This window comes from Sceloporus occidentalis, unplaced genomic scaffold (assembly GCF_023333645.1).
Source record: "Sceloporus occidentalis isolate IW3139 unplaced genomic scaffold, rSceOcc1.0.p SCAF_3, whole genome shotgun sequence".
Classification (NCBI taxonomy): Eukaryota; Metazoa; Chordata; class Lepidosauria; order Squamata; family Phrynosomatidae; genus Sceloporus; species Sceloporus occidentalis.
The window spans coordinates 19,052,399-19,078,892 of record NW_028316983.1 but is presented as its reverse complement, the minus strand read 5'-3'; the positions used below and the strand labels follow the sequence as shown (position 1 = coordinate 19,078,892).

The 26,494-nt window shown below is 39.2% G+C and overlaps 1 protein-coding gene across 4 annotated transcripts; it reads left to right on the top strand.

Moving 5' to 3' along the window:
• Positions 1-224: 224 nt before the first annotated feature.
• On the top strand, positions 225-22,880 carry RAE1 (ribonucleic acid export 1). Of its 4 annotated transcripts, none has more exons than XM_089513765.1 (13): positions 225-297; positions 1,969-2,065; positions 4,208-4,312; positions 5,733-5,825; positions 6,171-6,257; positions 8,757-8,843; positions 10,942-11,013; positions 11,330-11,437; positions 13,671-13,777; positions 13,883-13,958; positions 15,771-15,965; positions 18,124-18,209; positions 22,415-22,880. In XM_089513765.1, exons 2-13 carry the CDS (start codon positions 1,976-1,978, stop codon positions 22,503-22,505), a joined length of 1,197 nt encoding a protein of 398 aa, XP_089369891.1. In that variant the 5' UTR covers positions 225-297; positions 1,969-1,975; the 3' UTR covers positions 22,506-22,880. The 4 variants fall into 4 exon arrangements, with proteins under 4 accessions (XP_089369891.1, XP_089369894.1, XP_089369892.1 ...); XM_089513768.1 differs by having other exon boundaries at positions 21,314-22,507; XM_089513766.1 differs by having other exon boundaries at positions 20,948-22,507.
• The last annotated feature ends 3,614 nt before the right edge of the window (positions 22,881-26,494 follow it).

Here is a 26,494-nt window from a genome sequence, read left to right as displayed (position 1 = left end):
CTGTTTGTTCGCTGCCAATGCCTACAGCGTAAAACTACTCGGCCTCGCTGGTTCCCGCCACGCCGACGACGGAGAACGCCCAAAGCTGTGCTCCTATTGGTCCTCCTGGGGGACGGATGGCGGATAGAACTCTCCCGGCCCCGCCCCTTGCCGCGGGCCACGCCCACCTTCAAGCCTCGCTGCTGGGCGCTGGTCAACGTGCTTCTCATCGGCGCATGCGCAGTCAGGACGGGCCTGTGCTGGGAGGCTGAGCCTGCCTTGTCGCCGCCGAGGAAAAAGAGTGGAAGGAAGCGGCGGGTAAGTCCTCCGGGTCCCTTCCTTCTCCCCGCTTCAGAGCGCCGGGGGAGCTCCGGTTCGGTTCCCTCGCCCGCCTCCCTTCCTTCCTCTTCATTCCCGTCCTAAATTGTGGCCCTTCCGCCTTCCTTTCGGGATCCTGGATCAGGGCTATGGAATTCTGGGAGTTGGCGCTTGTTGTGAGCCCTGACAGAGGAGGCTGGCCTCTCCTCAGCATTAAGGGTGGCTGCCTTATATTGCGCTTCCGACGGAGAGACTGGCCTGGCCCCAGAAACCGCTCAGTGGCCCTGGAGTGTGTGGGTTTCAGTCGGGAGAAATGTAAGGGACCCCGGCAGGAAGAATGAAACGCAGAGACATAGGAGGACGGGGGACTCCTGGCTGAAGGAAAGTAGATCTCTGCCCACACCTTCTTCCCGGATGTGGAGAACAGAAGTTCGTTTCTGAAAAGGTTCCCCCCAACAGTCGCAGACTTGGCTGGAGAAGCAGCCCCCGTTTTGCTTCCACCAAAAACCACTCGCCTTGGCTGCCCTGTGGACTAGCTGCATCCACACTGCAGAAATAAAATCTGGTTTGACGCCACTTTAACTGCAGTGGCTCAGTGGTATGGAATTCTGGGAATTGTAGTTTGTTGGGGCACCAGGGCGGATGCAGCCAGTAATAGCATAGGAAACCAGTACAAAAGATGCAGAGGTTTTTTGGCAGTAGTTGGGAAAAGAGAGAATGGTGCCATTATTGCAGCAGCCAATAACTGGTGTTTTCAACCTCTTGTTACGAGGCAAGCTTTAAAATACATATTCTTAACTGGAAAAGTTTGCCCAGGCTAGGAGAGCCTTCGCCCCTCCTGATATTTTATGCCTCAGGCAGCGTGAGAAGAGGTAAGGCATTATAGTTATACAGTAGTGAAAAGTATCTGAATGGCTTAAGCTTCCACCAGCCCTGCTTCAGCCACTGAGTATGTTAAATGTATTTATGATCCCATTATTGACATTTGAGAGTAAGGTAAAATTGCACAAATGAGCTGGTAAGTGAAGGAAAATGGTTGGTTAAGGGTCAAGGCTTGATTCTTTCCTGGTGTGAACTAGCACGATAAAGTATGCCTCAATATAATTTGTGATATTTAACTACAGTATTATGATAGTGCTGCTCAAAGTGGTGTTATATCGACTCTGCAAGACTTTAGTTACTGGGATAGAAAGAAGTAGTTGTACCTAATAGGCACAAATAGAGTCCCTGACACCTGAGGGGCGGAGGGAATGCAGCCTAGGAAGCATTGCATTATGAGACATGCTACTTCCTCTAAGGAACTCAGGCCTTTGTCTGAGAGTATTGAAGTAAGGCATCAATCCTTATACAGTGTGAGGAAGTATCACTGCCATATTATAGTGTAGTCATTTGTACATACCTGCACCAAAATAGTTACCAACTGTTCAGAATCACTTCTAGGTAAGTATAGATTGGCAGCCTTGGACTTTTGTGATGAGTGCATGTACTTGAAAGTCACAGTTAAACTAACTTTTAGATAAATATGAATAGGATTGTTCTTTGAACCCCTTTTAATTCAGGTCAATTTAAATCATTTATTTGTAGGGTGTCATTCCTGTACATGGATTTATGTGTTAAATAGTCTGTATAGCAAATTACTTACTGAAATGCTTTCAACTCTGTTATTCACAGGGCCAAAATGAGTTTGTTTGGGTCAACATCAGGATTCGGAACTGGTGGCACCAGCATGTTTGGCAGCACAGCTACAGATAACCACAATCCAATGAAGGTATTCAGCCTTTATTCACATGGGGAGAAATATAATTTTTATTTTTAAAATTCAGGTTCATACATAAAAACCTCAAATACCTTCAAGTACCAAAAATAACAGTAGCAGTTATGTATCCCAGTCTGTAAATATGTGAACAATTCCTTGGGGAAAGTTAGAATAGCTATGGCTTGATTTATGTTTCTTTCACAACTGGCATTGTGGGCCTCCCCCCAAGGCTGTTTGTTTATTTTTATTTTATTTCTATCGTGCTTTTGCTCCAGAGCTGGGACTCAAGATGCTTCTACACTGTAGAAATAATTCTCTTCAATGCTACTTTAATTGCCATGATGCCATCCTACATAATCCCAGGGTTTGTAGTTTGGCAAGGCACCAGCATTCATTGGGAGAGAAGGTTAAAGACCTTGTAAAACTACCAATCCCAGGGTTCCATAGGAAGGCACTAAAGTGGTGTCAGACTGCTTTATTTCTACAGTGTACCTTACAAAATTAAAGAAACAATATAGATAAATACAGGGTTGTAGTCAAGCTTAATATGTTAAAATGTAACCAAATGATAACATTAAAAATAATTGAAATCCTCCTCCCAGCTTTATTATTTAAAAAATATATTCCAGAAGCCTGTCAGAAAATTTTTAATGGGTTTTTCACTGCTGGAGGACAGACAACAACAATGCTGTCAGTCCAGCCTTGCAAGGAAGTGAGTTCCAGAGCCTAGAATTCACCACCAAGAAGTTCTGCTCCTACCTTCCCCACCACACATACCTGTGAGGGTGATGAGATGAAGAGAAGGCCTCCTGCCCAGATCTCAGAACTTGGGCAGGTTCATATGGGAGAATATGGTCCTTCAGATAGCAAGGCTTCAAAGGCCATATTTAGCACTTTGACCTGTGTCAAGAACCAGACAGATAGGCAGTGTGGCTTTTATAATCAGAGAGTTGTGTGCTTACTGTAACCAGCCCAGTCTGCTGTTGTTCTTTGGATCAGCTGAACTTTCTAACACCTTTTGGAAAGCAGCTTCCTCCCCAGTCACATAGAATTGTAGAGATCCAAATGGGATTTAAGACTTGCCATTGTGGCCAAATCAGATATTTACAGTGCACAGTTGGCTCACTAGTTTTAGCTTTACTTAATTGCTTTTTAACTTTGGTATAAACAAGATTTTTAGGCATACTTTGTTTAAATTTCTTGTAAGTTGACTTGAGTCCTATGCCAGAGGAAGGCAGGGTAGAAATTCAGTTTAAAATTTGGCAATGAAAATGTACTCCTAATACAGTCCTAATACAGGCATAGTTCCTATTATAGTAAAGGGCCAACATGGCTATCCCTGGATGTTTATAGTTCAAAATGTTATACAGTACATGTAGAATGATGTGAATGATGAGATTAAGGTTTGTTTTTTGTGGGTTTTTCAGTCTATGTGGCCATGTTCTGTAAGAGTTTAATCCTGACGTTTTGCCAGCATCTGTGGCTGGCATCTTCTGAAGATGCCAGCCACAGATGCTGGTGAAATGTCAGGAATAAACTCTTATAGAAGATGGCCACATAGCCTGAAAAACTCACAAAAAACTATGGATGCTGGCCATGAAAGCCTTCGACTTCACATCAGATTAAGGTTTTTTTGCGGGAATCACAGTACATTATAGGTACTTTGCTTCTGTTTATAACGTGTATGGTTATGTAAAGCTTTAGACATAGAAGACTGTATTTTGCATACAGTGAAGTAAGTTATTTCTCTGCCTCTTAAACTGCATCCACTTTGCAGCAATAATCCAGTTTGACCCCACTTTAACTGCCATGGCTTAAAGCTATAAGATTCTGGGAATTATAGTTTGTTGTAGCATCAGAGCAGAGTGGAGCAAACTACCATTCCCAGAGTTCCATAGCCTTGAGCCATGGCAGCTAAAATGGGGTCAAACTGAATTATTTCTGCAGTAAGGATGCATGCAGCCTTAGTGTCGTTTACATGCAGGTGAGTCTATGATAGAGCAGGCTACAGCTTTATTTTGCTTGTGGGTGTTTGGTATGACTTCCAAGAATTTTGCAATTGTGAAACTTTTTCGTTTGATTTTTTTTTAACTATTTAAAATGTATGTTGTGTACATGCATTAGAAAGTATGTGCAACTTTTGTTTTGTTTCAGGATATTGAAGTTACATCACCACCTGATGATAGCATTGGTTGTTTGGCTTTCAGTCCCCCAACATTGCCGGGTAATTTCCTTATTGCAGGATCATGGGCAAATGATGTAAGTAAAAAAAATGAAAGAAGGTACTGAGCCAAGCTGTGTGCTCAACATGCCCAGTTGTATGGCTGTTTCTTGCAGACAAAATATATTAACCATGAGAGGATAATGGCGAAGGTAACCAGACCGCCATTATGAGGCAAACTGAATAATACTATACTGCCAGTATGGAAGTCACTGGTTGTTTTTTTAAATATAATATCTGTTACCTCTTATTATAATACACCAGTAATTGTCTAACTGGGTTAGATTAAATGAGAAATTGAAGTAGGAAGAGAAATTTTATTTGCATTTTTTTCACTGTGTAGGTTGTTACTCACATATTTCTTCTTGACATTCTATATATGTCTATTCAGAACTTAGTCAATTCAGTTCACTGGGGCATACTCCTTGGTAAGGATTGCAGCACAAAGGTCTAGTCTGATTTGCCTTTCTATGGATCAACAAAATTGTTTGAACAGACAAAATTCCCGTTAAGTGGCAGTTTTGTTCAAACTTAATTTTAAATTACATTCTTTTGAGAACAGTGAGACATGCTTCCATGTAAGCATGCATAGGATCTTGTTGCAGAAAGAGCCCATCATAAATAATGAGATGAATCCAGATTTAATTTTGTTTAAATTTGCTCTGTTGAAAATAAAGGGGCAAATTAGTAATGCATAACTTGTCCCATTGATTAGAGGATCTCTTCTAAATTTGACTGAGCCTGAGTCCACCCACTGTATTTACTGCTACTTGAGCATTTGTGGATGGAGTTCAGATTCGTCAGATCATTGTACATTTTTTTGCTTACAAAGATACTAAGATGCTGAAAATGATAGCCAGTGTGGTCTAGTTGTTATACAGGTGGCTATCTATCTCCTTTATTAAAATCTCAACTAAATTAGGACACTCACTGGATGGCCAGCCTTTCTCTGCTTTCATTATCATTATGTAAGATAAGGATAACTAACTAGTCTTAAGGATTCTTGCAAGAATAAATAAGGTATAAGCTTATACATTAAAAGTGGTGTACACTCATCCCTCCACATTCGCTGGGGTTAGTGGCACAGGACCCCCCGTAAATGTGGGAAAAACGCAAATAATAAAAACACTATGTTTTTACCTAAGAGACTGCCTCTAGGAATCTCTAGGTTTTCCAGTGCAACTCTCTGGTCAACATCTGCCAGACATTGACCATAGAATTGTTCTGGAGGAGCTACAAATGCCTAGTGGAGTGTTCTCTCTAGGAATCTCTATGTCCTTCAGTTCGACTTTTGGTTAAAGTTGACCATAGAGTTGTGCTGGAGGACCTAGATATTTCTAGAGAGAACATATTAATAAAATCCGTGAATAATCAAATCTGCAAAGTCAAAGCCGCAAATGTGGAGGAACAAGTGTACAGATGAATTGTACGTTAAAATGTTCTGTTTTTTAACTTCAGGTACGATGTTGGGAGGTCCAGGATAATGGGCAGACTATTCCGAAAGCACAACAGATGCACACAGGACCTGTGCTAGATGTTTGCTGGAGTGATGTATGTTCCTTTATTAGACCTGGCAATTTCTTAAATATCTGTGATGGGGAGGAGGTGTCAAGATGTTAGAAGCCTTGCCTCCAAACTTTGACTTTTCCTTCAGTGGAGAAGGGTGAAAGATGCACCTCCATTCTAATGGACCTGTCATCCACTATAAGCTGCTTTGGGTCTCATGTGGGAGAAAAGCAGAATATAATTTACATAAATAAATAAACTGATCATGGAAATCTATCATTCTTTTCTGTGAGTGTGGGAAGGTTTTGCCGTGTAATACATCATCATCAGCTCCATTTAGACAAACAGATGCTATGAAGTAACAAAACTTTTTTCTCTGACATTCCATAGGATGGAAGTAAAGTGTTCACAGCATCTTGTGATAAAACTGCCAAGATGTGGGATCTTAACAGTAACCAAGCAATACAAATTGCACAGGTATGATTGTCAAACAGAATCTACTATAAAGGGGGACAGTAACTTTTATTTAAAAGAAAAACTTGCAAGTTAAAGATTTGTTTCAATTAAAGAGTTGTTTCAATTAACTGTTGATACAGATTCTTGTGTTTATAGTGATTTAAAAAATATGTGTACCAATACTTAATGCAATTAGAATGCCCACTTCTGTGTTAGTGAATGGATTAAATGTATTATTTATGTAAAATTGTTGATGTAATGTATTCTGTGCTATATTGCTTTGTATTGTGATATATGTTTATATAATTGATAACTATGTGAACCGCTTTGATCAGAAGGAAAAGCGGTATATAAATAAAAGTTTTATTTATTATTATTTATTTATTATTACTTGGAGTGCTCATTGATTCCCCCTTACATTTGTAGGAGAGATTACTTCCTCGTTGTTCCATCACCTCATCCCATTTTTGAAAGAATTGCTGCTTTGTTCTAATATCATTGTTGGTTAACAATCCTTATTTATCTGACATCATCTACCCATAGCAGAACAGTCTAGGTACGGGAGCACTGTCAAAAAGCAGAAATTGTTGAAATGAAAAACCATTATGTGTTTTGATGCCATGTGTTCTAATGCCTAACGTGTCAGATAAACAGGGAATCCAAAGAAAAAGGCAAAGCTTTCTTCACAAAGAAGGAAATCCCTCATTCACAGAGAGAGAGAGAGACCCTTCCTTTGAACCCAGGAGGTGGTTCATCTCCCCTCCACACTTCCCAGTGGTAAAGACTGACTAGTCACATTAGCTTGAGCAGGGAGAGGGAATACTACCTCAGCATTCCCCCTATGTGTTTGTATGTACCTCCACTGGTCCCATTAGTCTTTCTGCATCCTCTCCCTTGCCAATCCACTCCCTTTGCTCATATGCCATGAAGAAAAGCTGTGGCAGCAGTAGAAGAAGCAGTAAGCATAGCTGCCTTTCAGCAGCTGAGTGAAGGCAGCAGATGCGGAGGAGGAGAGGCTGATGGGACAGGTGGAGGCACACGCACAAAGACATGTAGGGTGAGCAGAGCTGGGACAATATTCCCTTCTTCCTGCCCAGGCAACTCAAGGGATGGAGGGGGCCAAGCTAAGGCAAGGAAAAGCTGAAGCAACAGCCATCCCATGAGGGGGAAAAAGAGGAATATTGGAAAATTACATCAAGTGAGGCTCTAGTGGGACTGCATTTCCTTTTATTATTAATTCATCCACAGTGCCTCAAAAGTGCCTCTTTAATGTACCTGTCTTATGTGCACTAGACCCCAGCTCTGGTCTTTCAACCCTTTTCAATGACCCATCCTTTCATTCTAAATTTAAAAAATTAAATGTGTGATAATTTTTAAAAAATGCATTGAATGTACAGGTTCTGGGTATACTTTAGAATAGTTGGAAGAGTGAGTCGTCAAAAAGTGGGGGACACATGTATGTACATGTGCATACAAAGAGCTATGAATTGTCCACTGTGTAGTAAGGTTACAGTGTGAGGTAGATGGAAGAATATGGTTGTGTGAATTAGTGCCCAAGTGACATTAAGAACTGTTAAGTTCAAGACAAACAAATATTAATTTTTCTTTCTAATAAAAATAATCAGTCATCTTGCAGTATATTGTAGGATTAAATGCAACACATTTAAAGTGATAGATCTGGAATGAGAGTTAGTGTTTTGCATAATATATGTATATATAACTTTATACAGTCAGACCTTGATATCCATGACAGATCCATTCCTTATACACATACCCTCACAGATATCAAAATCTGTTGATACTCAAGTCCCATTGACCCCAGTGGCTGTGCCGCACTTGGGGACAATGGAACTGAAGTCCTACCTACCTCCTTCCTTCCTCCCCATCTGAGGCTTCTGCCCCAGGCTTGGCTTTGGGCGTGGAGGATGGAGCCCTGTCGGCTGGAAGGAGCCAGAACTGGTGCCAGGGCTTGGGTCTTGGGGCCTGGAGGTTCCCTCCCGGGTACTGGGCCTGGGGTCAGGGGCTCTGAGATCCAAACCCTGGTTCCGATTCCCTGCAGCCAACATGGCTTCAGCCTCCATCTCCAAACCACCCCTGAAGCCAAGCCCAGGGCAGAAGCCTCAGAAGAGAAAGGAGGGAGGGAGGGAGAAGAAAAGATGCTCAAATCCATGAATGGCAACTCTGCGGATATCGAGGTCCCATTGTACCTAGGATTCAGTTTCAAAACCATATCCATCCATCGTTCTCTTTTATTCGGGGCCATGGGGAGAGTAAAAACTAGAATTGATTGATTAGATGTGTATGAAATTACATTGTATCTTTTCTCTTGTATTCTGGGCGAGTTTTTAAAAATTGTGTTTCCTGATAAGTATGTCTAGAAAAAGATTACAAAGGCAAGGGGAGGCTAGGCTCTCTTTTCAGAAGAGAGAGAAAGCGGTGCATTCTTATTTCAAGATATGTCAGAAATGATCCTTAGGTAGACCAAATCCCATTGTCTTTCAAAACCTGTTTATTCTTTAGCATGAAGCTCCTGTAAAGACTGTCCATTGGATTAAAGCACCCAATTACAGCTGTGTAATGACTGGCAGCTGGGATAAAACTTTAAAAGTAAGCAATATTTTAATTCCAATGATAGCTGCTGTCCTGTTGTGAAAATGCTTTCTGAAATTTATGTAATAAGTGTTATAGAGGAAGTTTTGTCTGTTCATATAGCATATAATCATGTCTGTTTATATAGCATAGTGACACACAAAGAAACAAGTTTCATCATGTTCAGAGAGCTTTCTTCCTAATAAGCGTCTTGGGGTTGAACATTAAGAGTTTGAGGTTTGAATTGGTTTGATTGTCAGGTCAGCCAAGAGTTCATTTTGGAAAGCTGTTGTTGTTATTAACTTTGTTTATATACTGCCTTTTTCACAAGACTGGGACTCAAGGTGGCTTACACATTAATAATAATAATAATAATAATAATAATAATGTTTGTTTATATTTCCTGCCTTTCCCACAGATCAAGGCGGTATTACATCATTAAAATGATGCATAGTACAAAATACAATCAGAATGATACATAGTACAAAATACTAATACTGAATTCACCAACATTCCTATTAGTTCTCTAAAATAGCAGTTCAGCAATTAGCCAACAATCATAGTCAAGAGTGGGGCGATCATCATAACCTTTTATATGGAATCTGGTGGATAAGCCCGCCGGAAGAGATCCATCGTGAGTGCCTTCTTAAATGCCTCTAAGGTAGTGGTAGGCCATTCCATAATTTTGGGACTGCGGCAGTGAACACCCTATGGGAGGTTGTCATTAACCTGGCATGATGTTCTCATAAAAACTTTCCAGATGTTCTAAGAGTGTGGGGCAGCTTATGTAAGGAGAGGCATTCCCGCAAGTAACTTGGGCCCGATCCATGTAGGTCTTTAAAAGTAATAACCAACATTTTGTACTGCACCCAGAAGCTAATTGGCAGCCAGTGAAGAGATTTCAATACTGGTGTTATATGGTCAGATCCGGTGTCCCGGTGACCAATCTGGCTGCCGCATTTTGAACCAATTGAAGCTTCCGAACTTGGTACAAGGGTAGCCCCAAGTAGAGCACATCACAGAAATCTAAACGAGAGATTACTAGTGCAAGTACCACTGCTTCAAGGTCCTTTCTGTCCAGGTAGGGACGCAGCTGGCATATCAACCGAAGCTTGATTATTAAAAAGACTAAAAAGTCAACATTAAAGCCAAATTAATTTATTAACTATTTTGTGAACAAACTCTAAAAAAGTTTTTTTTTTAAGTGAAACAATACAGTAATTATTATTAATCATGTAGTGTCTCCTTGCCCTGCCCAGTTCCAATCTGTAACATAGTTTGGAAAAGTTACGTTATTGGACTACAGCTTTGAGAATATTAGCACTTCTGGCCACGATAGCTGGGAGTTGGAATAAAAATCAATAATTGTTTCAAGTTCTGGCTTTGTACCATCTGTGCATGGGGTATATCCATAGAATCATAGATTTGGAAGAGACCAGCAGTCCAACCCCCTGCCATGCAGGAAATCTAAATCAAAGCATCCCCGACAGATGGCCATCCAGCCTCTGCTTAAAGACCTCCAAAGAAGGAGACTCCACCACACTCCAAGGGAGTGTGTTCCACTGTTGAACAGCCTTTACTGTGAGGCTGTTGGTTCTCTCTGGATGCTTTAGTGCAGAGAACTGTGTGCAGAGCTTGGAATAATTAATTTTAGGACTATACATCCCAAAGTTTTTCACAAGAGATTACCTGCAGGATTTTGGGAGTTTAAAAAGTGACTTTTCCAAGCTCTGGTTTAAAGTATGTAAAGAGTGCTGTCCTGTATCTTAAGAAATCTTTAGATGTATGTGAATTTTTCCAGGACCTTGGTAGTGATATAGAACTTTCTTCCTATAGGAATTTTAACATGGTAAGCATATTAATATGCTATTCTTATCTATTCTTATTTGTCTGTAAAGTTCTTTGCTGTCCTTTAATTAGGCCACTGTGCCACCAGCTTACTCAGATTGTATTTAAACAGAATATCTCGAGTTCATCATGGTATATGGAATATGCAGGCTTCTTAGAACCAGCCCTCTTAATAGCATGGAGGCAACTCAAAGCTGTTTCATTTTAAAACAGTCAATCCAATATCTCAAGTGGGGGGTTATTAATATCTTGTTTGATTTTTATACAGTTTTGGGATACACGATCACCGACTCCAATGATGACTTTGCAGTTACCTGAACGGTGCTACTGTGCTGATGTAGTAAGTGAATGAGTTCCAAAGGATTTGCTGGGGGGGGGGGGAAGCCTTCCTTTGCCATTTTTTTGGCCTGTTACTGTAATGTACATTAATAATTAGATTTTGTATCACATGTTGTTATAAAAAGATTTATTTTGTGGTGGGTAGGAGGAGCAGCAGTTGTATATTGAAAAATGAATTGCTTCTAATACACATCATTATTGCGAGTGAGTGACTTAATGTGAATTCATATGCTCCTGTAAATGCTTTTAACTTCTGTCTTCTTGACTGCTGTCTTTATAGCAATTAATTTTAATTCAAATGATCAACTTGTTCCAAGGTATATCCCATGGCTGTTGTGGCTACTGCAGAGAGAGGCTTGATAGTTTATCAGTTAGAGAATCAGCCTTCTGAATTTAGAAGAATAGACTCTCCACTTAAACATCAGGTAATAACTAAAGTTAAATCTTGGTTGGCAGGATTTGGGTCTCATAAAATCATATTTAGATATTTACCTCATATTCTAAAAATGTATTGATGATAGCTGTTTCATTTATATAATTTTGCATCACTGGAATGCACCCATGATTTTATATTGTAGAAAGTCATAGCTTGTTTTGATGAGTACAAGGGCAAGTGTAATGTTTTAAATCTTTTTGGGAGAATAAGTTTATTAAAAGACACATAAAAATAATAGAAGCAGTCAGTAATTATTAGAAGAGATCAAAATCTGTTCAGATGAATTTATAAAAAGCTGTTTGATGTGTCTTGGAAAGCATGGTCTTATGTGGTAGGATTTTTCTTCTCTTTTTTACTTTTGTTTGACTTTTGGTCTCAGTGCCATAATACAGCTATGCTTTGAAAGTCCCTTCAGTTTCAAAAAACAAAGCAGTATGTGGTGTGGTGGACTACTGTTTGAGAAATCTAAACTGAGCCTTCATGCATATGCTCACTGAATTGCACCATTTTTGGAATGCTAGATTTATGTATGTTGAGTGCAGCCAGCAGTACACACTGGGTGGGAAGAGGGGAGGGAATGGCTCCCAAAAGTCTTCAAAGGTTTAAATCTGTATTTCTCATGGAAACTTGATTTCATTAGCAGCAAATGCCATAAAAGTAATGCAGCTGGGATAACTTCAAATCAAGAAAATAAACTTGGTTTATTCTTAGCCCTTGGTGGGCAGAATAATGACTGCATTGCTTTGCTATAACTTGGAAGAGTTAAATATTCTAAGACCTCTCTAACCACAATGTTTGTGTATAACTGGACAAAACACTTGAGGCTCAGTAGTTAACATTCAAAAGTTTTAAAAATCTGGATAATTACAGTATACTTGTTTTTTGCCCATCTCCACTAAATTGTAGAAGTGTTGTCACTTGCTGGTTTCTTTTTTCTGCATGCCTTACATAGAAGAAATAGTGCTGGATTATTTGTTAATTGATAGGTAGATTTTACTAACAGTGTTTGTTACCTTAAGCAAATCTTGATCACTGCAATTGGCCACTTCGTTACAAAGCTAGTTTAACACTGACCTTTTAATTTGTGGTCTCTTTTAGACATAGCCTATTATGAGTAAGCATGAGCTTTAGGTTTCTGTATTCCTTCCCCTTCCACCCCAATCCTGGCTTGTTTTTTAAAAATAGGTTAAATGGCAGTTTGTACTTCGGGGAATACCTGCAGTTAATATTTTTTTAAAAAAGAAGATGAATGCCTTTATCTTGTCCTTATTACTATATAAGAGGAGTAGAGGACACAATTCCAAGGCTCATGCCTGCCTTTGCATAACATTAAAGCATGTTTTTGTATTATATTCAAAATGGGTCATTGACTTATAGCTGCCTGTTTTTGTAGTTACAAGCACCAATAAATGCAAAAAATACATATACTGAGTTATGTCTTTCCAGCAGAATTTATCATTCATGAATGCTACTAAATATTCATGCTGTCTAGTAAGACAAATGTAATTTCTAATGCATTGAAATAAGTTTCAGTTTATTCTGTTATCAACTTGAAAGTACCATATATACTCATCTGTAAGTCGATCTCATGTATACGTCAACGTCAGGTTTTGGGGCCAAAAGTTTGGATTTTGCCATGACCCATGGATAAATCAAGGATAAAACTTGGAGTTTCCTTCAGTGTGTGCATGTGTGTGTACAGCACAAGAGACTCTAACTGAGGTTGTTTGTTTCAACTTTGGTTTCAGCCTTCACCCAGGTAGTGGTGACCAGATGGCGGGAGAGAGTCTGTTAGTTTGTTTAAAAGCAATTAATCCCTCAGGACTCTTTCTACTTGGGATGAGAGAAAAAGAAACTGTCTTCCCACCACAGGAGAAATCTGAAAGATCTGCTATCACATTATCATACTGACCTGTAAATAAGTCAACCTGGGATTTACTGTCAATTTTTGGGCATAAATTTTTAGACTTAAAGACGAATATATATGGTAGTACTTAAGCCCAACAGAATTATCTAGTTCCTAGTTCTGCATCTTCTCTTGTTTAGGCTATCAGTTGGTCAAAAGCATTAGAAGCATATAGTTCTGACAATCAGTGAATTGTTTGTGCAACTCTAACTGATTATCAGCTTTCATGGTATGTTGTACACCTGCAGAATTTGCCCAGCCGAGTTAATAGTTAGGTTCTCTGAGATCTAATTAAAACACAATCTCTCTTACTTAGCATCGATGTGTGGCTATTTTTAAAGACAAAGTGAACAAACCAACAGGATTTGCCCTTGGAAGCATTGAAGGACGAGTAGCCATTCATTACATTAACCCACCAAATCCGTAAGTGTCTTGAAATGGGCTGCTTTTGGCTTCTGAAGCATGGGGCTTGTAGAAGTAGGTTATTGTGTGAAGTTTGAAATTAAGAACTTTGGTGTTTTTTTTCAGTGCCAAAGACAACTTTACCTTCAAATGTCATCGATCCAATGGCACAAACACATCTGCACCTCAGGATATATATGCTGTAAGTATTTCGCATGCCATGAAGTAAGTATCCTCTAGGGTAGTTAAATATAGCTATGATGTCAAATCTGGGCCCTCTATTCTTTGACATTTTGTCCCTACAGAGACGACTTGTACTTTCTGTGTAGAGGGAGAAAAGTGACATCTGTAACAACCAGATTGGCAGCAAGCAAAGAGCTTTTGCATGCTTCATTGTCAACTCAAGATATTTATCTTCTAGTGAAATATGTTTTGGGATTTAAAAAAACGATATTTTTGCATTGCCTTGAGCAGAGATTCATAGCTGCTTCTTTACAAATTATTTCCAATATCTTAAAATGCTCTCCTAGCATTTTATCATACTCTAGCACAGGGCCAGATAACAAAATTGGTCTTGAAGACCAGATTCTACCCACCATGCCGCAGACCCATTGTAGAGGGCTGCATTATACCAGGGCATTTCTCCCTCCTCCATGAGCACTCATGTTATTGGGCCCATTCTGTCTTCCTCCATGCAGAAAGGGGCATGGAACTTCATGCCTTTTGCTGAATGGAGAGGAACATTTGCCTGCCACTCGTCGCCAATGGGGACATCAAACCTTAGGCAGAGGTTTTGGGATAGATTTTTGAGGAGCTCCCCCTCTTAGGTTATGGCTGAATTCTCAGTTAGCTTCATTCCTTCTGCAGCAACCTTCATTGCAGAAGGCAAGAAAGGGCCAAGCAGATTTAACCAAAGCCTTGAAGAGTAATTTTTGAGGCTGTCACCTGCTTGCTTTCCTGTCCTTTTTGTGAAAGCAGGAGTTCAGGGATGGAGAGGAGCATAGGCTTAAAGACTGATGAACCAAGACAAATTAGGTCTGTGGGCTAGAGAATCCTTGCCCCTTTTCTAGCATGTTCACTGAATGAGACCCAAAGTAAGGCAGTGCAGTTTTAAAGCAAGAGCTACATAGCCCCAGTCCATTTCATCCTCTGTGACTGTCATTCTGTGGTGAGAACATTAATGAGATTTTATTTGGATAAATTTAAAATATAGCAACACCTATTTCTTACTCCAAACAGTTAAAGTATTGAACTAAGGATGTCCCTCAATGTATCTTTTGGTTTTCTCCTTCATAAGTTAATGACTTTAATTTGTTCAGTGATAAAAGTAAGGAAACACATAGTTGGAGGAGATCCACAATCTCTGGTGCTGGAGCCACCATCAACCAGCCCATAGTAGGAAAAAGCGATATTCCTTGTCCATTATAGAGGCTTTATTTCTTGATGGTCTCAAATGACCAAAACTCCTAATATAGACTCATAAAGCATATAAAACATTTCTTTTATAGGAATTGTGCATGTATTGTATGACTGCTTTGTTTTATATTGGGTAGGAATCATGTAGACGTGCAGGTGATGTTGGACTGTACATCCCAGCAACCCTCACCAGCATAGCCACTGGTAAGCAGTACTGGGAAGTGCAATCCAACAACACTGGGAGAGGTATCTGATCCCCTCTGCTGCAGTTTTACATACTGTGTGTATTAATTTGGGAAGTGATAAGGAAGAAAGCATCTCCATTGGCTGTGCTGATAGGCCAGCCCCATTTGGCTTTTCCTTTTCCTCTAAAATGTTTCCATTCATGGTCCAATATGGAAACTTTGCAGCATTAAAAATCGGTGCTCTAGTTGTTTTCCTTTTTCCTTTTTTATTTTGCATAATGTCTTTTAGATTGTAAGTCTGAGAAAATGTCATGTTTGCCATTTGTATTATATAAACCCCTCTTGCAACCTTTTCCGATGAAGAGTGGAATAAATATGTTTAAACTAAATTTAAATTAATTGTTACTCATAAGGTAAATGGAATCGCCTTTCATCCAGCCCATGGTACTCTTGCAACTGTAGGCTCTGATGGTAGATTCAGCTTTTGGGATAAAGATGCACGGACAAAGCTAAAAACATCAGAACAATTGGACCAGCCAATATCTGCTTGTTGCTTCAACCATAATGGCAACATATTTGCATATGCCTCCAGTTATGATTGGTCAAAGGTAAGTTGGAAGAAATGTAAAGATAGCAGTGGTCCAGTAGCTATCACTGGAGAAACTCATCATCCCTTTATCTTTCCTTTATCAGACTGAAGTCTGTTGTCATAGAAGGGAAACGTTATTTGTGGTATTGAAAAGTTACTGGAATGTACCGTATATACTTGACTATAAGTCGAAAAATTTATGCCCCAAAATAAAGTCCAAAATCCTGGGTAGACTTACGGAAGGGTCAATGAGTTAATGCTAATAAATTTTGTGAAAGAAGAAATGCCCACCTTCCTCTGTAGCCTTGTAACGGCTCCCTGTTTGAAGACCCGGCGCCGGCTCTCATTTCCTCCTCTCCCCCTCTGTGTGTGTCTGTGTGTCTGTGTGTGTCTGTATGTGTCTGTATCCCAGGCTCTCAGCCTTCCTGCTGAGCCAGACCTAACTAGCTGCTACTTGACAGAAGGAACACAAAGAAAGTATGCCCAGGCTTGTTGCCCATTTTGCCTGGAGGTCTTGGGGGTAAGAAGGAGAGAGAGAAAGCCCTGTCCTCTATTTCTGAAAGCTATGAGTCTTGGGGGTGAAAAGCAGAGAGAGAAAAAGCCCTGTCCTCTATTTCTGAAAGCCCTGAACCTTGGAGTCCTGGGGGTGACAAGCAGAGAGACAGTGGGGTCTGTCCTCCTTTTCGCAAGCCATGTGCCTTGGAGATGCTTTTGGTAAGGGGAAGAGTGTGTGTGAGAGTGTGCGTGTGTGCGCGCGCATGCACGCACACGCACGCATGAACACTGAGGTTTGTTTCCCCTTTTCCATGCTGAGACTGATGCTTGGGAGAGGTCCAGAGAGTGAAATATAGGGAGGGAAGTGGTGCTTTGTTTCCCCCCTCCTTTAGATCTTTTATAACATCCTCCAGTGTTTGCCCCTCGACTTATCCACGGGTCATATCAAAATCCATGATTTTGGATCCAAAAACTGCCCTCGACTTATACATGAGGTCGACTTATACATGAGTATATACAGTAGTCAGAATGCCATATCTGACCATATGAAACCTTAAGATGTTTCAAATAAGCAGCTGACCCTGTCATACAAATTCTGCTTGAAATGTAACTGTTTACATCTGCAGATGTATGTGAAGTTATTTATGTATGAAAATGTTTAGATAATGTTGAGTTCATCTCTGATATATAATAGGAGGGTTGTAGTTCATTGTAAAACACATGCTTTGCATGTGGAAATTTATTTGTTTGATTCATTTATATTCTGCCTTTCCCTCAGAGCAGCCAGATTTCATCTCTAGCATCTTCAATTAGCACTGGGAAAGGCATGTGGGAAGGTGCTTTATGTGAGGTCTGGCCATTGATCATCTAGAACTGATTTAGTATTTGAAACATTGGAGAGCTATTTCCAATATATTCACACTGAATTAGATGGTCAGACCTCACTTAAGGCTGCTTCTTGTGTGCCTAGTTAACTTTCCTATAGCATGACGTTGTGTATTTCCCCTCCAGTGTTAGACTTTGCAAAGATGCCAAGAGTAATTCAAAGTATAAAAATGTCTAAATGTGTACCTCTTGTGAAGAGGATTTTTTTTAAAAAAAATATGTAATATGTGTTTAGTGTATTTTTAAATATTTTAAATTAAATCCACTGGGTTAATTTTTTTTCTTATTTTATGTTTTGTACCATAAACTGTTTTGCCCCTGTCCTGTTTCAGGCTGCTGCTTTTCCTAAATTTATGTTATTTTCTTCTTCTTTTTTTTCTGATTACAAAAAGGGCCTATCATGGTCATAAAACAAGCCAAAGCCTCTTCAGAGTCTAGTTCTTGGAAGGAGCTTTTTCCAGATTACAAACCATAAAAAAGATTTTAAATAATAATAAAGAGGTGGTAAAGGCATGTTGGGGGAGATTTGGCCATTCAGCTCTGGTGGGGGACCTGTGTTGTCCCTGCATCCACCCCCATGATAATACATAAATCGAAGGTTTGTCTCCTTATTTTTAAATCTTGTGCAGAGAACATAGCTATTCTACTGTGATATGAGCCCTGTAGGGTTTTAAAGTGAATTTTTGTTAATTATAAAATTGCATGTGGCTGAATGTCATTAGGTTGTGTGACTACTTAAAAAGCTTCATTTTACATTTAGTTGTTACCTCTCTATACTAATTCAACTACTTTTACAGGGGCATGAGTTCTATAACCCACAAAAGAAAAACTATATTTTTCTGAGAAATGCTGCTGAAGAATTAAAACCAAGAAATAAGAAGTAGTGAGTATCATTCAGACCATCCTTTTCGAACTGTTTTCCTGACATGTGCCCTCCTCTGGTCTCTTCCCAGTTACTCATTTGTAACCCTCAGCTGGGGGCTGTGTGATTAATACCAAAGCACATTCTTACTGGCTAGAAAGCATCCTTTTGAGCAATGTGTTCAAGGCTGTACAGGACTGTCTGACATTTGCATGAAGACTTGCCAGTGTTTTTAATAGTAGCAAAATGTTTGCTTTGGACCAAGAAACCACAGTTGTATCCTAAGTAACTTCTTATCAGGATGAAGTGTATATTATGAATAATTCAGAAATGCAGGGTTAAACAGTTTGCTTTCTTGCTGGATGTAGAATTGGGCTAACAAAGATTGGGAAATTTAAAAATAATTTAAAGGGGACCAGTTGTGATTGTAAACTATTCCCTCCCCCTTATAAATAAAGTTAATATTAAACAGCTGACCACTTAGAATAAAAAAATATGTGCTAGGATTATGGAGAGCGGAAAATCTTACATGTTTTATTTTCCACTTGAGAGCAGGCTTATATGTTTAGGCAAAAACCTGAGATAGACCACACAGGGATTTCTGATGCCTTGTTTCAGATCTAAATTCTGTAAGGTTCAGTTCTGATTTATTTTCTCTTTTTCATGAGTTTCAGACTGTGCCTATGGATATAGTTTTGTAATGTGAGTCAGTCTCTAGGAGCTAAATAGTTTGCAGATCCTCTCTTGAGGCATGGTAATATGCAGCAGTTGGGAGACTGATTACAGACCCAGGGATTCCCTGTCATGTAGAAGTGCCGATACGGCTATGATTCTGTGAACTCTGCTATTCATTTCTTCATGTCAGTGTTTACAAAACACTGGATGAACAAGATGCTATTCTAAGATTGCAGTGTGCCTGTCTTTGCAATAGCAAATATGTGGAGGGAAGAACCATTTCAGATGAATGTATGCTCATAATATGATCACTGTTATAAATAAAGAAACAAACAAACAAACAAACTGATTCTGTGCCCTGAGTAGCTGCAGATACATTTGTTTTCAGATTCCCTTAAGCAGATATACTGGTTTTCTTGTAACTCCACAGTTCTACCATTGCCTAATATAAGCATCAACGAACAACCAAGAAGAAATGGTGTGCAGGTTTTCATTTTGAACATATAGTCCAGGCTTATTTTCATTAGAAAACCTGTTGTGCAAATGCCAAAGGATTTTCTTTTGTCAAGCTTAATACTTATTTCCACTTAAAATAAATGCAATTAAGATGAGGGACCAGAATTTGTATACAATGATGCTTCTGCCAAACTTCTCTGTAATCCTATGTGTTGTAAGACTTGCTACAATTTAAATAAAACAGGTTTGAATTAAAAGGTATTTCATGTTAATTGTCACTCTGCGTATTGAACTGGAATATGCATTTATGAGCAGGAAAATAGCCATAGATGACATACAGTTACTTTTATTAAAAGACTCCATGGGAGTCAGTCTCTTACCTGTTTGTATTGTACATGATTCACTAGAAGGTAAATATTCTATTCACTGAAAGCACAACCTTACATATATCTATTCAGAAATAAGAGATTTGCATGAGGCATATTTCCTGGGTAAGTGACTATGGGATTGCAGCCTCACTTTCATTCTGATAGGAAAAGGGAAAATCTATAGTAAAATCATGCAGTCCTACTGCCTTTCTTAGCTTCATAATACACTGCATAATCAAGAGTGTCCATGAGTTGCTCATATTCCCCTGATAGGAACATATAAAACTGCTTTAAATCAGATCTGAGATATTTGTTCACCTGTCATAGTATTATCTTTTCTGACTGTCAGTGATTCTCTCAGGTGTCAGACAGAGAAGAGCATTCTTGAGTTCTACTAGTTGAAAGCTTCTGAACTTAAGACAGGGACGTAGCTGGGGGGGGGTCCGCCGGGTCCGCCCCCCCTTCCGTTGGATACAATGAATGGTGCGTGCTGCCATGGCACCACACCCAAGCCCCATTATAATGGTGGCACTTAGTCTGGACCCCTCCCTCCCCTCTTTCCCAAAATCCTGGCTATGTCCCTGCTTGAGATGCCAGAAATTTAATATGGGATCTTCTGCATACAAAGCAGACAATCACTGAGTTTCCTTCTTCCTCTGTAGTAGAGATGAATTGGCACCATGCCACAGAATTCACCCTGTGCATCCTGCTTTTTCAGGAATGGTGATTAAAACCTTCAATTTCAGCAAAACATGAGATATGTGAAGAGGACTGAAGCAATACATAGTTCCATATGACATAGCATTTTATTTGAAGATTTATTTATTTTTTGCACTCGCCAATTCACATGCAATTTACACATCAGCATGGATTCTAATGGTGCCATAGATTTATGAATGCATAGTTGTATTTATAGTGGTTGTGCCATGTAGACCAGTAATTTGAATGTAGCCTTATGTGCACAATAGCTTATAAATAAGGTGGCACCAGACTTTTCAATTGGGCAAGCAAATTGAGAATTATAGGCTTCTAATACAAATTCTGCATTTGGTTAATTGGCATTATCCATCCTTCAGGAAGGGATCTCCTTGTGTAGCCTTTAGCTCTCATGAGCAGTTAGCTAGATTATGAATCAGTGTTCACCTGTGTTGTCTTGGGGGCTCTTTTTAAGACTTAGTTTGCTGCTGAACTATAAATAAAGTACTAGAGATGGAATGTTCAATCTTTCTGATTATAAAAAAAGAATTTTTCATTTTGCAGTTAAATCTTATGGATGTCAATAAGAGTCTAGAAGGTAACAACTGTGTGTGTGCGTGTGATCTGTGCAGAGCAAATACTCCCTGGCTTCATTAGAGCTATTGCCTGCTTATCTGTGTAGTGAATCCAGCAAAATACTGTACTTACTTCCCTTTTTAGCAAGTATTGTTGTAACCTAAAGTGTAGTGAAACAAAAAGGTATTCTGTGATACAGGCACTTTGGTTGAAGTTTGAAGAGCAAAATTTACCCAATTTTTCTTACAGCCACTCAGAAGGCTTGCAGTATATTTGTGTTTATGTACTTGTAAGTGTAACGTGCATTTAATACATTAGGCATATTCGGTGTGGTGGGTGCTATTTTTTTTCCAGGAACTACTCATGCAATAGTATTCAGATATGTCTGAAGCATTCACTTTTTACTTGCCAAGCCCAAGCTGAGAGAATTTCTTCAGGACCACTCTCGCAAGTCTGTAACAAAATGGGAACTTCAACCTAATCAAAATGTTTGTTTGTTTTTTGCCACCTTAATTTTGCAACATCTTTGAGATCAAAGTTGAGTATCATGTAGGAGAATTGAAGTGATAAACTGGGTTATTCCAATACTTTGTATAAGGTGCAGATTGCTATTTGAATACAACATGATATATTTCTTATTTGTTGATCTGGATAAATATGACCTATATATTCTTCTTACCTGCAGATACGCTACATAGTTTTAGAAAGACATGTTGATTTGTGGATAGGCTACACAGATTGGGAGTGGGAAGTACTGTTTGGCAGTTATACCTATAGATCCATCACTGTCATTAGACACTCAAGCAGCCTCTGTAATTTGAAGCATATTTTGTAAACTTCAGCTGATGCACCAGTTGCAACTGTACTTTGGTAGAGATAGCTTAGCCACAGCTAGCCTTCTGGGAACTTCCCATTGAGACTAAAACAATGCCATCTATGTGAGGTTGCCTTTAATAATTGGGTCCTAAGTTGAGCTGCAGGATATTAATTGAGATTGAGCCTTTCAACCATCTTAAGACAGCTGTCTCAACTGCACAGGATGCCAGTCTATTTCAAAGCCCAATTCAAACTTCTAAAACTCTCAATGGCATTAGCTGAAAAATTAAATTTTTCCAAATAACCTTACCTAGTCCTTAAAACCCTCGTGAAGCTCAAAATGTGTCAACCTGTTGAAGTGAGGGAGATAGCTATGAGGGAGAGGGCTTTTTTGGCCACAGAGCATCCTCCACAGGAATTTTTGTTGGTGCCATCTTTATTATTTCTTTTGATACTAGATGAAGACTGTTTATTCAGCCAGTTTTTAAAAAACTTGTGTTTGCTTGATTGTTTTTTACAATCTGGTTTCTTAATTTATGATTCATATTTTCATTGTTATCTGCACTATTAATTGCTTTGTCTCCTTCGGTCCTGGAAAGAACATATTGTATTTTAATAATGTATTTTATTTTATTAAAGTTCTGTAATCCTTCAAACAACATACATAATTGAGTGGCCACACAAATACAGTAAAACATGCAAACCAAAACATGTGAAGAGAGAATTGTGAGGATCAATTTGAAATTATATTGAGTTGATTACTTTTTTGTACACAATGTTGCTAGGTAATTTTGACATTTCTTGATGTGTTTTTTTGAAGAAAAAGAAATGTGAGGAAGAAGAAGGGAACTGTTATAAAACTCATTATCCTGTTGTAATGAATGTGATTAAACTTAAGAGTGCCTCAGGTTAAATCAAAGCTTGATAATTTAAATCACCAATGAAATTCAAGTCAAAGTTTCCTGTTTCCACTCCTGATATTTTGTGTCCAAATGTACAAATGTATTTACATTACAAACACTTTTGATTACTACTACTGCCATTACTAAACATTTGGTTTATAAGTAAACAGCTTTTCTGTCAGTTAGGGTCTAATGACTGTATGCCTATCAACTTATTAGAAGGTATATGTATTTTTAATTTGTAAATCCATACCTTTATTAGTAAACATTGTACAGTTTATTGCTTATATATACTAAATAAACTATTTGCTTATGATTTCTGATAAGTTCTGTTCAAATTATTAACTAGAAGTTAAACATGCAAACAGTATACCGACTGTATTTTGTCTTGCTGTATTTTGCATTTCTGTTTGCGTCTTTCTGTACACATACAAGAATTTTGTGCAGAAGATCAAATATTAGAATGTCCAGAAAGAAAAGCTAGTAGTTACTTGTGGGTGAGAACTTCAGGTAGTCATAAATGGCCTTAACGTGAGAACAAGATCTTAGGTGGCAGAGGGCATAAAATTGGCATGTAGGTGATAAAGCATGGACTCTTGGAGTTAGTGACTGGAACACAGGACTTGTAATGAGTAAATTGCCCCGTTATCAAATTCATAATAATATAGTGCTTTATCTGTTTTGCTGTATTTATAAACTTTGATATTATAAAGCTTGGAGAAAGAGGATTTTTATACTGAATAATTAATGCTGTAGGTCTTTCTCAATGATGGATTCAATGTCAAGGAAGTATATGGATGCAGGCTTTGCTTTAACACATTTTTGCTAAGTTTGTGGAGCATTTAATGAAGGCCAGTTTTAAAAGGCAGTTCTACTGTAAATGAAATGTGAGTGGAAATGTCTTTTAAAAAAATCAGTATGTAATGTCTTGTAGCACCTTTGATACTAACGGAAAGAAAGAAGCGGGCAGCATGAGCTTTCATAGACTAAAATACTTCAAATGCATTTGCTGGATTGTGAGGAGACAGACCTATATAAGGCAGTTCTGTGTGAGAATGTCAGTTCAAAATCATGTGTATGGAAATGAAGTGGCAAGTCCAATTTTAACTATGGTTGTTGGTGGACAAAGGCAGTAAGGAAGCTGTAGCCTGCAAGTAAGGAGAGTAGATGAATACAGTAACCAAGAGGGACATGATGAATGGGACAAGGGTGCTTTCATGAGGATGGTGGTTAGATAGTGTTGAAATGTGTGTAGTGTGCCAGGAAACCAGTATCTCTGTTAAACCCATTGCTGATGAACTGTAGTCTGTGGATAAATTCCAATTCTGCTGTTTCTCTTTCCAATCTTCCTTTGTAGTTCTTTTGTTCAAGGACCACAGTCCGGACTAGTCTGTTTAGCTTGACTATAAAAACCATTGAACTTGATAGGGTCTAGAGTAAACATATCTGGAATTATACAAATGTCAACACTCTCTTTCAGTGAAAGGCTTTAAGTTGAACTGTGAAATGCTCAACAGAGACAAAACCAGATACAGTTTAAAATGTTGCAACCTGGCCCAAGGCCCACAGTCTAAAAACAGATGTGAAATGATGTATGTTGTTTCCTTGTTCAGACTATTGTTCTCTCTTTAATCAAACATTTCCCATTTTGTTGTCCACCCTGTTCCAGACCACCCTGATAAGTTCCTTCGAAGTTTCTCAGGGGATTCCCCAATGGGAAGATCATTCTAGGTAGCCAAATTCCTTTGAAAGGCAGTCTTCCCATCCCTACTTATCTCCCCCACAGTGATCATAATCTGTATGCATTCTAGAGCAGATGGTTTCAAACTGGCCCACAGATTCTATTCAGGCGGTACATGGAAAATTTTGGAAAAGTCCAAAATATTCTTAGTTGTACTTAAGCTAGACTCTCCCTGGCCCATGCAGTTTGAAGCGCTTTTGACCAGGGCTAGATTATTAATTAGGTCAAGAAGACCCTAGCCTTTACTCCCTGGTTTTAATAACATGGTGTTGGTTTTACTGATGTTGATAGCATCGGGGAGGGGGATATTTCAGGTTGAATAATGTATGTATTTCATTTTGTTGAATAGAAGTATTCACGATTGCTGAAGACCCCAGAAATGCATAAGAGGTTTGTGGTTGGGAGGAGGGACTGCTGTTTTAGGATAAAGTGTTTGGATATTGCTGATGATCAACAGGGCCAACAGGTGAAGTGAGAGTAGGACATGCTGTTAAAGTAGTCTTCTGCAGTAGTATGCATAGGGGTTCCTCAGTGGTCAAGCTGATGTGAAACAGGCTTCCTGCAGGTGTAATTTTCATAAACATTTCTACCTTTCATCTTTGGACCCATCTGTATCCTCAAATTTGATTCCATTCATAATACTTATCCTATATCCATGCTCTTTTATCTTGAGGTTTGGTATGTGTAACACTATAAAAGAAATAGCTTAGCTACAGTAACAGCCATGAGGAAATATACTAAAACAAGGTGTAACTTTTCTCTATTGGCTTTGTTCTTCTCTGTGAAATCAAGCTGTTTTTCTCATCATGGAGGCCCTCTACCACTAATCAACTTGTTACACATACAAAAATAACTCCAAATTGTTCATCTTCACTAACAGTAGCCATGGTTCCTGCTATCATAACATAGTGGCCAGTTTGGACTCAATGTTGGAAGGCTGCATTAAGGAGCTGGTGTTAATTTGAACTGTGTCAAGCAGTCCTTCACTGCTTGAAGGACTATCTTCTCCAGCCTTTTTGCCTTCCAGAATACTGTCTCCCTCCCCCACATAACTCAGTTTAAAGCCCTCCTGATCAAATTCTTGCCAATAGCCTCAAGAATTTGATCAGGAGGGCTTTAAACTGAGTTATGTGGGGGAGGGAGACAGTATTCTGGAAGGCAAAAAGGCTGGAGAAGATAGTCAAACTGACAGAGAGGGAACAAGACAAACAGTGCAAGGACCCAACAGTGGGAGGCAAAAGAACTTGCACAGGCAGCAAGTAAAGGGAACACATGGTCTTAGATGCCTCTACACTAATGCACAGAGCATGAGAAATAAGCACGATGAACTTCAACACCTAGTACAACAAAGCAAATATGATATAATAGGCATCACTGAAACCTGGTGGGATGAGTCTCATGATTGGAATGTGGAAATAGAGGGGTATAACCTTTTCAAGAGAAACAGGCCAAACAGGAAAGGAGGAGGAATAGCCCTATATGTCAGAGATATTTACACCAGTGAAGAGATCCAGGACATCAATCCTGGAAGCCAGGTGGAGAGCATATGGATAAAAATTAAAGGGCAGGGAAACAACAAGGATGTTATGGTGGGAGTCTACTACAGACCCCCAAGTCAGACGGAGGAATTGGATGATGCCTTTCTAGAACAGATGACCACACATTCAGAAAGGAGAGGTGTAGTAGTGATGGGTGACTTCAACTACCCTGATATTTGTTGGAAGTCAAACTCAGCCAAGGTCTAGTAAATTCCTCACTTGCCTTGGAGACAGTTTCATTGTTCAAAAGGTGGAAGAGGCAACAAGGGGGTCAGCTATTTTAGATCTGATCCTAACCAACAAGGATGATTTGGTTAATGGGGTGCAAGTGGTGGGATCCTTAGGTGGATGTGACCATGTTCTCCTGGAGTTTGTTATACAGTGGAAAGGAGAAGCCAGGCATAGTCAGACACGCATTCTAGACTTTAGGAGAGCGGATTTCAGTAAACTTAGAGAAATACTGGGGGCGATCCCATGGTCAGGAATACTAAAAGAGAAGGGGGTTCAAGATGGATGGGAGTTTCTCAAAAGGGAGATA